This window comes from Saccopteryx bilineata, chromosome 1 (genome assembly GCF_036850765.1).
Source record: "Saccopteryx bilineata isolate mSacBil1 chromosome 1, mSacBil1_pri_phased_curated, whole genome shotgun sequence".
Taxonomy (NCBI): domain Eukaryota; kingdom Metazoa; phylum Chordata; class Mammalia; order Chiroptera; family Emballonuridae; genus Saccopteryx; species Saccopteryx bilineata.
Genome location: NC_089490.1, coordinates 11253436 through 11268745, shown reverse-complemented (window position 1 = coordinate 11268745; position 15310 = coordinate 11253436). Strand labels below are relative to the sequence as shown.

The 15310-nt window shown below is 53.9% G+C and overlaps 3 protein-coding genes across 14 annotated transcripts in view; all 3 read right to left on the bottom strand.

Moving 5' to 3' along the window:
- The window catches only part of LOC136331716 (patr class I histocompatibility antigen, A-126 alpha chain-like), a 276160-nt gene that overhangs the window by 9582 nt on the left and 251268 nt on the right, over positions 1-15310 (bottom strand). The gene's annotated exons all lie outside the window — the stretch shown is intronic.
- The window catches only part of LOC136331771 (saoe class I histocompatibility antigen, A alpha chain-like), a 128128-nt gene that overhangs the window by 38053 nt on the left and 74765 nt on the right, over positions 1-15310 (bottom strand). For 2 of the 12 annotated variants that reach the window (XM_066271081.1, XM_066271648.1), the window contains exon 8: positions 10365-10963. The exons of the other annotated variants lie outside the window; for them this stretch is intronic. In XM_066271081.1, the coding sequence (XP_066127178.1) occupies positions 10959-10963 (5 nt within the window). In that variant the 3' untranslated portion in view covers positions 10365-10958. The remainder of the gene's footprint in view (positions 1-10364; positions 10964-15310) is intronic. 12 annotated transcript variants of the gene reach the window in all.
- On the bottom strand, positions 10131-14009 carry LOC136332774 (patr class I histocompatibility antigen, A-126 alpha chain-like). The gene is made up of 8 exons (XM_066272034.1): positions 13887-14009; positions 13372-13656; positions 12872-13147; positions 12004-12279; positions 11764-11880; positions 11297-11329; positions 11113-11160; positions 10131-10963 (listed from the first exon to the last, which is right to left on the bottom strand). The coding sequence occupies exons 1-8, from the start codon at positions 13948-13950 to the stop codon at positions 10959-10961; spliced, it is 1104 nt and encodes a 367-aa protein (XP_066128131.1). The 5' UTR covers positions 13951-14009; the 3' UTR covers positions 10131-10958.

Below are 15310 nucleotides of genomic sequence, written 5' to 3'. Positions count from 1 at the left end.
CCATGTTCATTACCTTATTTTTCTTTCCTATTTCTTTCTGTGGTTTTGGCCTTTATATCTTTCTAGAAATTCATCTATCTTATCTAAAATGTCAGACTTATTGGCACAGAGTTGATCATAACAAGTTTTCTCTTCATTTAAAAATGCTTGTATCATATATGTGATTACTTCTCCTTTTCTTTCTGAATTCCCTATGTTTTCCTTAACAGTCCTGCCAGAGGTCTGTTAAGCTCTTTGAATTTTCAAACACAGTTTGGTTTTGTTTATCTTTCTTACCTTTCCTGTTTCACTGACCTCTGCCCGGTCTCTGTTATTTGCACGTTACTTTGCTTTGCTGTTACTTTGCTTTTCTAGTCTCTACGAGGAGATGCTCAGCTCATTTATACTCAGGCTTCCTTTTCCTAAGGAGCTTGTTCACATGCGGGTGTGTCCATCGCTGCCCTGCTTTGGATGGACAGGTGTCACTGAGAACTAGTCTCCCACCATTTATAATGTATCCATTCCCATGGGGACTTCCTAGCACGCTTCATGTGTATGGAATTAATTTATTTACCCTTTAAAATAGGTTTAAAATTTAATAGCATTATGGCCAGAGAACAAGGTCTATGTGATGTTGACTAACTTGAACATGTTAATGCTTCTTTTGTGACTACTAAATGTTAAATTGTCAAAAAAATGTCCACGCACGCCTGACTGGTGGTGGCGCAGTGGATAGAGCATCTAACTGGGATGCTACAGCTCTCGGATTTGAAACCCTGAGGTCATCGGCTTGAGCGAGGGCTGACCAGGCTTGAGTGCAACATTGCTGGCTTGAGCGTGGTGTCATCGACATGACCTCATGGTCGCTGGCTCTGGCACAGAGGTTTCTGGCTTGAGCCCAAGGTCACTGGCTGTAGCAAGGGGTCACTGGCTCAGCTGAAGCCCTCTACTCAAGGCACATATGAAAAGTAATCAATAAACAACTAAAGTGCTGCAACTACAAGTGGATGCTTCTCATCTCTGTCCCTTCCTGTCTGTCTGCCTGTTTCTTTCTAACAAAATGTTTCATGTGTGCTTGAAAATACTATCTGTATTATACTCTCATCTTGGTTGTAGAAATCTCTATGTAACTGATTATCTGAGCCTTCAATCGTGTTATTTAGACGGTCCATATCTCTGCATTTTCTCTTTGCTTCAGCTCTTTGTTTTTAAGGATGTGTTAAAACTTTCAGCAACATTATAGATTTTAAAATTTATTTCATTGATCTGAGAAACAGAGAACTATAAACTCACAGCTCCATGTAGATGTGCACTCATTGATTGCTTTTCTTTTTTTTTAATTTTTATTTATTCCTTTTTAGAGAGAGGAGAGAGAGAGAAGGGGGGAGAAGTGAGAGTAGTTGCTTCTCCTATGTGACTTGACCAGGCAAGCCCAGGGCCTTGAGCCGGCGACCTCAGTGTTCCAGGTCAGGGCTCTGTCTACTGCGCCAGCACAGGTCAGGCCGTGGGTTGCTTTTTGAACACACCTGACTGGGAATGAACCCGTGACCTGGGCGCGTGGGGACGATGCTTAACCACTGAGCCGCCCAGCCAGGGCCCAGCACTGCTGATCTTAGTCTCACTGATGAAGGCTGAGAAGGAGAGGGTGGGAGGGACTCAGGAGAAGCAGAGAGGCAGAGAGGTAGAATAAATATTCATCACATCAGCCAAGGAGCGGACCTTCCTGGAAGGAGGAAGTGGACAGTAGTGTTAGATGTGCACACGCTGTGGACTGAGACGAGTGCCCCTGGTCCCTGTGCTCAGTGGCTGTGGGAGCCCCTTAAAGAGCAGCTTCTCACAGTGCCCACCCCCCTCCGTCCATGTCCTCACCTCACTGCGGGGCCCCTGTCTCTGCAGTGTCAGAGCCTGTGGGCAGTGGAGAGCTGGGGAGAGAGAAACTCCATCTCCTTAGGGCGCCCGGACCCCGCACAGCTCCTCCCTGGTGGCCAGCAGCACCTGCCGGGAGGACCCCGTCTCCTTCGGGGTCTGTGGGGGGGACAGGGAGGACGGTGCAGAGGAACAGAGGGCCCGTGCCACACGGGGTGTCCTACCCCACTGCTTGTTCTGCTGCAGGTGACAGGCTCTCCGTGTCAGAGGAGGACGCAGGGGAGACTCCAGGAGCTCGTCCACTTTAAAGCTCACGTCCCTTTGAATTTCTGTGCTCACCACCAGGGACGGATGTCCCCAGAGACCTCTCCAGTCCCTGATTGTCTGTGACCTCACTCACACTTAGCAACCTGCAAATGCCTCACGCGTGGAACGTACTCAATAAAGGCTGAAATGTGAAGTGTGGTCCCCTGCTGGTCTCTAAGGCCCGGTCCCCTCTGGGACTCCTCCCTGCATAGTGTCCTGCCCAAAAACTCCAGCGACCAGTAAATACCTGTGTGTGTCGAAGCGAGAGGTGGCTGGTGGCCTCTTTGTGATTCTGGGGTCCTCCCTTGCTACGGACCAGCGTGGCTCCTAATAATGGTGCCAAATTAAGGAAACACACTTATCAAAACAAAAATGATGGGACCGGGAGGACTCTTCAACATGCCTGGCAGTCTCCCAGTGCCCCGTAGCCCCGCTTTATTATATAGCCATGTGCAAATCAAGGACCTTCATACAAAGTTGCACATCCAAGGCTAAGACAGGAACTCTCCCAAAGCAAAAACAAGATACATTAGTGAAATCTACCAACATCTGAAACAAACAAAGAGTCAGAGGAAGGGCATGTGTATTGCTTCCAGCAACCCAAGGAAGCAAGTAGAGTGGGTGCAAATACTCAGCATCAAAGCCAAATATGGAGGTGGAGGGGGGAGAACTTAGCCTTTTGCTAAACCTCGAATCTACAAAGGCTTTTTGCCATTTACCGTCCACAACACTCCCCGGTCCCTCCCCCTTCAGTCCCTGGGAGCACATGTCCTGGGCCCGGAATGTGGCTGAGAGACTGCACTCTGTGACTCTGCCTGGAGGCAGGTCTAGAGGACGTTGGGGCGCAGGGACCCAGGAGCCCGGGGCTCACTGTGGGGTGACTCCCTCCCACGTGCTCCTCACAGCGTCTCCGGGCCACTGCTCACCCCTCAGATGTCCTCCCGTCCTTCCCCCAGAATCCTGCCCCCTCTGCAGTCTGACCTCCGGGCCCTCCCCTCCAGGCAGCAGGACAGACCCGTCTCCCCCAGACCCCTGTGTGCAGGACTGTGTCTATAGTGCAGGTGTGAAGCCCTCAGTGACTCAGTGTTGTCCCTGACACCACAGCCCTCTCCCCGTGTACGGAGATGTCTGAGGTGGGCGGGGCCAGGAGAGGGACAGACACAGTGTCACCTGTCCTGCACCCACTGCTGTCCCTGTCCCCACCCTTCCAAACTCTACTTTATCCCCACTTTTTCTTTCAAGTGTATCCACATCTGCCTGTGGAGATCCCCAGGTGTTAGCTGTTCACTCATGTCTGAGTCCCAGTTGTGGGTTAACATCCTGTCTCTCCCACCAGCCACCTGGCCCAGAGCAAAGTGTGGGAGCAGGGAGAGTATCGGGTTCACTTGGGGAAGTCTGACATGAAATACTTCACCGTTCTGTTCTGTGTGATCTTGGGGTGAACAAGAACCATGAGTCAGAAGTGCTGTGAGGATCGGGGACAGGAACCTGGAAGTCATAATCCTTTATTCTGCATAAGGGTCCCCTCGAAGAGGAGGCTCTCCTGATTCTCACTCCCTCTCTGACCCTGTCCCACTGTGCGGATGTGGGAGCTCTGGACGTGGGGACACCTGTCCTAACTGCCTCCTCCGCTCCTCTGGCCGTCCCTGGTCAGGGGACAGGGTCCTGCCTGTCCTGCGGAGGGACCTCCACGGGCTGCACAGCACGACCCCTGGGTCCTGGTCATGCAGAGTGACCATGCTGTCCTCTTTCCCGTTGCTAATGTGGAAATGTTTGTCTCATTCGTTTTTTGCTCTTGTGTTTGTCTTTTATTTTGAGGTGTAACTGAATACAACATTATATTAGAGTCAGTTATTGCTAAGAGAGTAATTTTCAAAAGTTCTTATCACAAGAAAAAAACTTGTAACTATGAATGGTGTTGAATGCTAACTAGGCATATTATACTGATCATTTTACTATGCATACAAATATGAAATCATTATACTATACACCTATAATGTCATCTTGACTCCCCTGTGAGAACCCTGTCCTTCCAAAGTCGTTCCAGACCAACGGGCACCATTGTGTCCGACACACACACACTGATCTCCTTCTCTGTGGGGGCATAGTGGCCCCTGGGTGATGTTGCACCCCCAAAGCCTCTCTGTGAGGGTGGCACCCCCTTGTATGCAGCCGTCCCCAACATCACAGACTTGCTAGATGCTCTCAGTCACCAGCCTGGGATGTGTCACTCCAGTCTCGACCTGGCTGGTGCCTTCTTCTCTGTAGCTATTACTGAAGAGAGTGGAGATCCGTCTGCTGTTACTTGGGAGGGACAACAATGGACCTTCGCTGTGCTGCCCGTGGGGCATCTGCATGGCCCCACTCTCTGCCACAGGCTCGTGACAGCTGCTGTGTCACCTGGTCCAGGCAGAAGTGCTGTTGTGTGGTTACATCGATGGTGTCGTGCTCACATCTGGCTGTCTTCCCGCCCTGGAGGAAGCAGCTCCCTCTTTGCTGACCCCCTCTGACAGCAGGGATGGGGGTCAGTGAGCACAGAGTGTGAGGACCGGCTTCTCTGTCACGTTCTCGGGGCTGTGTGGTCGGGTAAGACACAGGTGATGCCGGCCGCGGTCACAGAATAAGCACCGGCCTCTCTGTGGCCACAGCAGGCGGAGCAGTAGCAGGAGTGTTTAGGTTTGTTAGGTTATGGGAGGGTCTTCACTCCCCGTTTGGCTCACATGGTGTGGCCCCTCTATGCCCCCCTGTGGAAAGGGCCCCTGGGCTGGGAGGAGCACCAGGAGGCAGCTTTTCAGACTGCTAAGCAGCCTCAGCCAGTGTCCGGGTTCTGGGCAGGGGACCAGAGCCAGCTGTGTGCAGCGGTGTTCACGGGACACCCGTGGGGTGTGGTTGAGGGTTATGACAACGTCAGGGCAGGGAGAGGACACCACTCGGGTTCTGGTCCCAGCTGTGGGGCGGGGCTGAGGGCGGATACAGTCCCGTTGAACCACAAGTGAGCTCAGTGGACCAGGCCCTGTCAGCAGCAGAAGCCGTAGCAGGACCTGCCCCAAGTCACGTCGTCACCTCCAGCCCCATGGCTGGCGTGGTGCACTGGGTCACGCCCCGGCCCAGTAGTGTGGGGGCACAGACATCCCCCTGACCACGTGGGGTACACATCTCCACAGAGAGTCCACCTCTCCTCTAGCCTGTTAAGCAAAGGACTGCAGGCTGTTCCAGGGCCAGTGACATCAACACACTGAACAGCCAGAGCCCATGCCAGGAACACCGCTGCCATCCTCTGTCCACAGAGGGACCCGCCCTGGAGGCGCAGCAATACCTATTAACCCGAGCAGCCCTGGGGTGCCGGGAGGGGCCACGTGACCCATCCATCAAGACTTACCCCACCCGGGAGAAGCAGCCCCTCCACACGGGCACCCTCCGCTGCCTCCACGTGCACACCGGGACCTCCACCCACTCCGCCCACAGCAAGGGGCCCTGAGCACAGCTCTCCTCCACCTCTCCGTGTTCCGGGTCAGTTTTCCTCACGTTCCTGACCGGCCCGCCCACCCGGTAGCCCCTGTCCATGAGTCACTGTGTCCTACTCAGGGGCGCCTTTCACACTCCCCTCCCGGGTCTGTTCAGGACTGACCCCCGGCCTGGCTGACAGCCCTTCCCGAGCTGTGCAGCGTCAGCTCCCAGGCCCCCTGGTCCTGCTCTGCCTTCTCCTCCTGGGTCTGAATCACAGGAACTTACTCTGGAGTTTTAAATCCCAGCATTTCTAAAAGCTTTCAGTAGGATAACTCTATGTGGGTTAAAGAGAATTAGTTCAAACTCCAGAAAAGTATACTCTCATGAAGGACATGAAGGACGACACCCACAGAGATAGGTGGACAGATCATAGTGCACAGTGGATTTTCAGAGTGAGCATTGGGACAAATAACACCCACGGAACATTCCCAGCACCCGGGAAGCCCTGTCCATTATTATTCAGTCATAAACTCCCCCCCCCACCCCGAGTACCCACCATCTTGAGGTCTCACAGCACAGGGAGTCCCGTCAGGTGTGATAGAATGGAACAGTACAGTGGATGCCCCTGGGCACCTGGCTCTCACTCAGCGTTGTGTCCTGGGTCTCATCCCTGTGGCTGTGAGGTTGTAGTGTGTTCACTCTCATGGTCATGGAGGATTCTATTATGTGAACAGACCTCACACCGTGTCCTGTGCAGCCTCTGAGCATTTGTTATACCCAGGTTTAAAAATCATGCTGCTCTGAATAAACTCTTCATACTATTTGTCACACACATATGTGCACATACATGTACTGGGTTTACAACTAGGAGTGGACATGCTGGGTCACAAGGTGAGCAAGTGTCTGGGTGTAGTAACTTCTGCCAAAGCATTTCTCAAAGTGTTTGAATCAACTGACTCTCACACTCGCAGTACATGACAGATTGAATTAGTCCTAATCCTTGTCAACAATGGATTTTTTTTTAGTCTTTCACTTTAGCCATTCTTAAGGAGTGCACTGATAGTACGTATGACTTAATTTGAATTTCCCTTCTGACTCAAACTGTTGGGAAATTTTCATAATTTTTTTTGCCATGCAAATATCTTTAATTAGATGCTGGACAGGACTAACTGTTAGTGACTGATTGGGACTCCAGCCTTTACAACAATAGTTTTATCTCTGGGGGAATAAAATGTATGATACTTCGGGAATCTGGGTTACTTCTCACCTGGTGGACTCCCTGGGGCAGGAACAGTTATTAACTTTGAGTGTTGGCCTCAATCAAACCTAAGTGGTGGGCGAGCCAGCATCTATTAACTGCTATGCTACTTTTTCTAGTAATGGATCTGTGATCTAAGCCCTGTGCTATAATGGAAAATATTTGCTCTTTCCCTGGTTCCTGGCACAGAGCTCCTAAGGCCCTCCGACTGTCCTGAGTGACAGGAGTGTCTCTGGGAGGCTCATGAGATGGCCCGTGGCTGAGGTCCTGGGTAGCTTCAGGATGGGGCTGGTCACCAGAGACCAAGCTTGATGAGAGGGCTGGAGCTTTCAGCCTCACTGCCCCACCTCTGGGGAGTCCAGTCACCAATGGCCAATGATTTAATCATCATGTCCACATGGGGAAACTTCCATACAAAAACCCTTAACAATGGGGCTCAGAACTTCTGAAGTAGCGAAGACATCCACATGCTGGAGGGGAAGGGGGGTGACACTTTCCAACTCCCTGGTGACAGAGGCCCCTGCACTCAGGACCCTTCCCCACCTCACCACGTCCCTCTTCATCTGGCTGCTCACTGTGTCATTTATGATGACCTGTCATAGAAAGCACAGCACTTCCCTGAGCCACTGAGTTGTTCTAGCAAATTATTGAACTTGAGAGGAGGGATCCCCCAACTTTTGTAGCCAAGTCAGACAGAAGTGCAGGTAACATGGGGCCTGAACTGTACAGTGAGGGCTGTGTTGTGGGGCAGAGCCCTGAGTGTGTGGGGTCTGATGCTCACTCCAGGCAGTTCATGTTGGAATAGAGCTGAATGGTAGAAAATGCAGTTAGTGTCTGAGAATCAGAGAACTGGCTGAGTGAAGAAAAACTCCCACCATCCTCACAGAAATTCAGAGTAAGATCCAGGAAGTATCCTCTCCCTGGGATGTCCTTTATTGGTTACTTGTTCTTCCCGCCAAACTTGAGTGCTACAAAGTGCAAAGTCAAGTCTCAGATCTTGACTCTCACGGAGAGTTGAAAGTGGTCACTTCTCCATCCCTCACCCCAGCACCTGAACTCTCTTCACATGAGGAGACTTCCACACACAGAGTCTGGTGGGAGGCAGAGACCACATCCCTCCATTAAAGAGGGAAACCCCCGTCCCCAACATGGGAGACAGCAAGCTGGCAAAGCCCTGGCAGTTCAAGGCTTCAGCTAAAGGGAAGCTCTTCCTCACAACTCCATACTGGACACACAGCTGAGTGTCTGTACTCGTCCTCTCTTGCTTGATTAAGGTTTTAGAGGCAATTTACACGCCCTTCCTCTCACCGTTTGTTGTGATCTTGGTTGATTTCAGTTATGCATGGTGGGGGGATTCTTGTTTCCACCATAAATGGATTCCTGTTTATGCCTCAGATGTGTGACTCTGTACTGGAGACTTCCTTATCTGCATACAGCTCTGACTATATAATAAAGCAGACCGGGGGCTTTTCTCTGTTCTGGCTTTCCATCAGCCTGCAGAGAACTCCCTATCCCATCCTTTTTCTCTCAGAGTTTATTTCTTCATTCCACACCATTCTCACGCAGGACCTGGACAATTACTACCCACACTGGTCTGCAGCACCCTACTTTCTGCATCTGGACACGGCATGAGGCTCCACCAGTCAGGTGACCACATGCTGGATTCTGCCTCAGGGCATGGTGACACAGAGAGGCTGGGACTGTGCACAGTACCTTGGACAGAGTGGAGGGAGTGGCAGGGACAGTGTCCAGCTGCCAGGAGAACAGAGACAGCGTCATGGCCGCAGGACCAGGGTCCAGCATCAGGAGTCAGGGGTGTGAGCAGTGACATGTGTCCAGCAGCAGGACAGTGGTTCCTGTGTGGGACCCGACCTCGGCTGGACTGTGGGTCTGCTCCTGGCTGTGTGGCCTCAACCTGGACTGTGCTTTTCCCCAAATACTATTAGACCCAATATCATGTAAATACTAATTTATATCTGAAGTAGAAACAGTTGGGATTCCATTGTTTGCTGCAAGAAATCAATCAGGGGAACAGTTTCAGAGAGCAAGTGTTCAGAGATTTTATTACCCTGACCCGAGGACACTTCCTAAATCTTCCACTTGACTGCCCCACGGTGGAGAGAATGAGATGTAACTTCCAACATCACATCTTCTTACACACCCCCAGGCCCCTCCCAGACCCACTGTCCCTGAGGATTGGGCAGCAGACCAGGAGTCACCGTGTAACCAGCCCTGCAGGTGAGGCTGACACACAACCCTGGGGGCCTGGTCTGGTTCCTGCTACTAAACGTGTGACCTGAAGACCAGCAGCATCAGCACCGACCCTGTTCTAATCCAGACGCTCACTCTGCTCCCGACCGTCTGAGTCTGAACAAAACGGCAGGTGACCCCTGCGCACAGGGAAGTCTGGGACTCCGTGGTCGCCATGCCTTCTAGACGCGGGGACAGAACTGTGCCGTCGGCTCTGGTGTGTGTCTGAGCAGATGGCTCAGCACTGGGTCCTGGTCAGTCCTTCCTCCTTTGTCTCCTGCAGCCATCACTGCCTGGGTCACCTCCTCTGTCCTCAAAGCTTTAAATCTCTCTCTGTGTCGTCTCCCAAGTCTGTTTCTCCAGCCGACATCTCTCCTCATCTCCAGACTTATATGTTCAACTGCCAATCGGACGACTCCCTTGTATTTCTAACAGACATCTCAGCTCCACCATCTCTTACAATGAACGCCTGTGATGCCCCCTCAGATATGCTCCTTCCACAGCCTCCCCATCTCCACTGACAGCAACTCCATCTACTTTCATCCTCTGAGATTTTCCGTGACCTTGACTCCTCTGACACCCCAGATCAACCCATGAGGAAGCAGGGACACCCAGAGGAGAATGAGACTGGAACCCCAAACAAGGACAAACACAGTCACACTGCTCCATAGAAACTAAGAAACAAGAAATGAAGACCAAGGAGACGGGGGTGGACGGGCGGACTCAGGCCTCGGCCTCGGCTGACTGGCCCAACAAAACCCTCGTTGCTCACAGACCTGGACGTGTCCTTTATTAGGATAGTTTACGAGGCCTGGGTGATTTTCGATTCCCTGTGCTCACAGGTCCTGGGGGACAAAGTTCTACTGGAGAGAGAAGGACAAAGGAGCAGAGAGGTGACCCAGCCGAGGAGTGACCGCTTGAAGCCCACGATGCACTGAGCACCGACTGGGCACAGGCCTGACCACGCTCGGTCCTCACAGCCTCTCCTGTCCCTGCAACAGACTCAGCACAGCAGACACACGAGTTCTAGAAAATTCTCAGTGCTTCCATTTATTTCCTCTCAAACTTTAGGGCCTTCTCTTTTTATTAACCCAACCAACCCTCATGGCAAGAAATGAAAATACAAGTTCACACCTAGAGTTCTTATTTCAATAAGGGAGTAAGAAGCTGCAGCTCAGGGCTCCAGGAAGTACAGGCAGGGAGGGGGAGGGGGAGGGCCCAGCCCCCTCTGATGCACAGGGAAGTGTGAGGAGGGGACCTGGGGGCATGTTGGAGGAAAGCCAAAGCACCGAGTGACTTTCTGTCCCCATCTGAGAAAATGAAGGTCCAGACCAAGCACCCATGACTGAGGGCGGTCGCCCAGAGAAGGCTCAAGGATGCGATGCTTGGCTCTGCTGGAGCTCTCTGCAGGTCAGGAATCAGACAGCAGATGGTGCTGTGTTACTTCTCAGAAAGGGCAATATAAATCTAATCAGTTTTGCAAAACTAAATAATGAAATTGTACACTGTATTCTGTTTGTTAGTTTCTCACACATGATGTCAGTTTCTGCTTAATAAATGGATAGCTGATCTCTCTAAGGCACCTCAATCCTGGAGAGATTGGGGTCCCCCACTTGCAGTATTGTTGCTGCCTCACTCCTTTGTGGCTCCTCTTCATGAGACCCTGAGTAACAACAGCAAACGGGGCAGGAGAGGGCCAGGCTCCCACCTCCTCACACTATGCTGACAGGAATGCAGACACGTTCAGATGCCCTTTGTAGAGAGAGAAGTGAGAGGTTCCTGAAGTCACAAAACGGGGTTGGTGGTTGTGTGAGATGCATCTTCTGTCTCAGTCCCGCATAAGGCAGCTGTCTCACGCTGTAGATAAAAATAATCACAAATTCAGCTCAGTCGTTGTAACAGGTGACATTCTCAATAGCTCACCTCATGCTCAAAATGTTCCAGAGAATCCCCATCACCCAGCCCTGTTCCCTCTGCCCCAACCCCTCCCCACATCACGGTCTCACTATTAGAAGCCGTGAGAGACACATCAGAGCCCTGGGCACTGTCACTGCCTGGGGTAGAACACAACAGGACGTGGTCAGAGCCCCCAGGACAGGAGACTAAAGGAGGAACCATGGGAAGGGGTGTGCCCCATGGCTCCAGTCTGCACTGTCACAGGGTCTCAGGGGTCACCCCCTCTGTACTGACTGGCAGCCTGAGCGTAGCTCCCTCCTTTCCCACCTGCGGGAAGAAAACATCCCGTGAGAGACCAGGGAGGAGGCAGAGCCATGAGGTTCTAAAGGAACCCCTAGTCCTGGGCCCAAGAGAAGTTTCCAGAACTGTGAGTACAGACCCAGGGCAGGATCAGGAAACTCAAGGAAAATACATGTGTGGGGACTGGACCAACCTCCCTCTAACAGGTCTGTCCTCAACAGGACAGTTTCCTCTGACCTGTGACTATGGGCGACCAGGTCCCCATCACCAGACTCATCAAGGTGGTAACTTTGTCCCTCATGTTCACACGTGTCTCACCAAAGAGTAAGTGTTAGCAAATGGCCCCAGACTAGGAAAACACACATGTGGGGTCAGTACTACCCATTAATAAAGTGGACACACTTTTTCCTGGGCTTGAAAGCCCCTGTGGGACAAGAAACTAGGACCCCACCCTTCCCTACCTGAGCGCCTCCTCCTCCACATCACAGCCCCCACCACAGCTCCAGTGACCACAGCTCCAAGGAGGACCAGGACAGCAACGGTGACCACAGAGGTACTGGTGGCCTGAGGAAGTGGCTCTGGGAAGGGAAGGAAGGGGAGGTGAGGGCCCTGACCCCCAGGCTGCAGACACAACCCTGCTGAAGTCCTCCAGAGGCCCCTGCTCCCTGAGAAGAGGCTCTGTGCCCACATCCCCTCCTCACCCCATCTCAGGGCCAGGGGCTTGGGCAGCCCCTCGTGCTGCACATGGCACGTGTAGCTCTGCTCCTCTCCAGGGGGCACCGCCACGGCCGCCCACTTCTGGAAGGTCCCGTCCCCCGCAGGCCTGGTCTCCACAAGCTCCATGTCCTGGGTCAGGTCCTGCCCCTCACGCTGCCAGGTCAGGGTGATCTCCGCAGGGTAGAAGCCCAGGGCCCAGCACCTCAGGGTGACCTCACGGTCAGAGATGGGGTGGTGGGTCACGTGTGTCTTTGGGGGATCTGAGGAGGGTGCGAAATTCAGGACCTTTTCATCCCTCATGGGCCACCCCAGCAGCAGTCCTGTGACCATCCTGAGTGGACAGGACAGCTGGGTTGGGGGAAGGAGCACAAAACTCAGACACCAGCCTGGACACAGGCACTTGGGATGATCTCTTAGTGTTCAGAAAGTTCTGGAATCAGAAGGACACAGCCCAGGGTAGGAGGCAGGTCTCTGAGGTGAGAAAACAGAATTCCGGTCCAGACCTGGATGGAGGCCAAATGACTCAGAAAAGCCTGGTCAGACCTCAGACACACTGGGTGGGGGACAGAGAACAAGGCCTGAGAGAGAAAGTCCCCATGGGTCCCAGGGCCACTGCCAGAGTCAAGGGGAACCGCTGATGGGTTATTTCAGGGTTGGTCTCCCCTCCATCCCAGAGAGACTGCACCTAAGTGTCCTGAGAGAAGGGGGAGTCGGTCTCTGGTCCCGGATCTGAAAACCCAGGGGACTCAATGTCCCGATCCAAAGGAGGGTGTTCTGACCCCGGTCCATTTCCTGTCTCCGTGTAGGAACCGCAGCCCGAGGGGAGAGGACTGAGCCCTACGACCCTGGTACCGGCGCGCTGCAGCGTCTCCTTCCCCCTTTCCAGTTGAATGCGGAGCCACTCCACGCACTCCCCCTCCAGGTAGTTCCTGTGGTACTTGGCATAATCGAACTGCTCCCACTTGCGCCGGGTGATCTGAGCCGCCGGGCCGTCCGCGGTCCAGGAGCGCAGGTCCTCGTTCAGGGCGATGTAGTCGGTACCATCGTAGGCGTACTGAGTGTACCCGCGGAGGAGGCGCCCGTCGGGCCCCATTTCGCAGCAGAACATCCCCTGGAGGGTGTGAGACCCTGACCCCGCCCCGCGGTCAGCCCCGCCCACTAGGCCCCGCCCCCGCCCGACCGCGGGGATTAAACCTAAACCCAAAACGAAACCGGGTCAACATCCCGTGGGTTCCTCCCAGGTGGTATGTGGGGTCCTGCTGTCACGGGTGGAGTTCAGACCCGGACACTCCGGAGATTCCGGCCCGTCCGTGGGGTTGGGGTCGTGACCGGGACCCGCCCGCGTGGCTCACCGTCCTCGCTCTGGTTGTAGTAGCCGCGCAGGGTGTTCAGATACACTTGGAAATTCTGTGCGTAGCCCTTCGCGCGCCGCGTCTCGCGGTCCCAATACTGCGGGCGCTCCTGCTCCACCCACATCTGCTCCATCCACCGCGCTCGCGGTTCCAGCCTCGGGCTCGCGGCGTCGCTGTCGAACACCGAAATCTCCGTGTCGTCCACATAGCCGACGGTGATGAAGCGGGGCTCCCCGCGGCCGGGCAGGGACACGGCGGTGCTGAAATATCTCAGGGCGTGAGGACCTGGGGGCAGAGAGGGGCTGAGACCCGGCGACCCTTCCCAGCGCGGGTCTCGTGCCCGTGGTCTGCGGGACAGGAGGGGAGGGGTCCCAGGAGACGGAAAAGTGGCTAAAAGGGGCATGTGGAAGGTCAGAGCCAGGGATGGTGGACACTCGCCCGCCCGGAATCCGGCGTCCCCGACGGGTCCCCTCGCTTCTCCCCGCAGAGGCCGTTCCCCACCGACCCGCACTCACCAGCCCAGGTCGGAGTCAGGACCAGAGCCCTGGAGAAAAACAGGAGGAGGGTTGGGGACCCCATCACCAGCACCCTCAAGGTATAGAGACGATCTGAGTCGAGTGGGTCGGCGGAGACCTTATAACCCGGGACGGCGAAGAGGCTGATTGGCTTCTTTAGAAACCGTACACCCAATGGGAGTGACCGCTGGGGACTCGTCATGAGTATCCAGGAAGGAGAACCCCACAAAGGCGGTTAGAGGCAGAAGTGAAACCCGGGGAAATGGGGACTCCCCAACACTGACCTTCCCCGCCCAGACTTCGCCCTCGGGCTGAGACCCTGAGAGCCAGGCCTGGAGCCCGGGACTGTACCCTGACCCCTCCTCCTGCTCTGATAGCTCTTTGTCACCTGGTCTCCCTGAGTCGTGGCCCAGAGGCTGTGTGAGGACACCAGGGAGAGACCCGCAGGCTGGGCCCCGCCCCTTCCTCCTCTTCTCTTCCCAGAACCCCTTCCCCTGAAATGAACTCCCTGCCTCCCACCGCTTATCTCCCCCCCAGCTTGGACTCTTCTAGAAGAAAACTCACCCCAGGGAACCTGATGTCAGAGAGTGAGTTCGCCCTGGGAATGGAGGTGGAGGGACAGGGGTTTCTCTTAACCCTGGAGGAACTGTGTCTGAAAACACGAGATAGATCCTCAGAGACCAGTCTCCCTGTTGTCTGGGAACCCCAGTGGGGGGCACAGTCTTGGGAACCTTGAACATCAGGAAGCTGATCTGTAAAGAAGTGATTTTGGCCCCTTGGTACAGAAATGTGTCTAACCAGCATTGCAGTCAGACTCAGAGCTCCTGAATTCTACTTCCCACACCGTGTGTCTGTGACTCGGGATTGTTACATGGTAGAATGGTCCTCATTCAGTAACCATGTGTTTGTCTGTGAGTCCCTCATGTCCTCAATACACAGAACCCAGGGAAGCCGTGTGTCACTGTGCATTTCAACAGGAGCATGTACATCCTCGAAGTTACAAGTGCTCAATGTGGTTATCCGAGTGATGGAGAGAGAGAAGGAAGGTTGGCTGGAAGCGTCGCAGACCCAGGGCAGAGTAAGGAAAGTTCAGAGAGGGTGTCAGGGAGCCTAGAGCCTAAGTCAGCCTTCAGAGGGGCAATGATCCTGCCTCAGTTTCTCTGCTGTTCTCAATCTTTGACGGAAAGGAGCCTGTGAGAAGGGAGGTCCCAGAGCAAACAGAGCAGCAGATTTGAGAGCACAGCAGCGGGACCATCGGTCAGTTATGCTCCCTCAGGCTGAGGTCTGGGTGTGCATTCTCACGCTGCCACGTGACCTAGTGGAGGAAAGAATGACAAGAGAGGAAAAGGAAGAACTGCTGGACCAGCACTTTTATGTAGACGAGAAGGGATGAGGCCTCGAACACCAGCACAGGGACGGCTCTG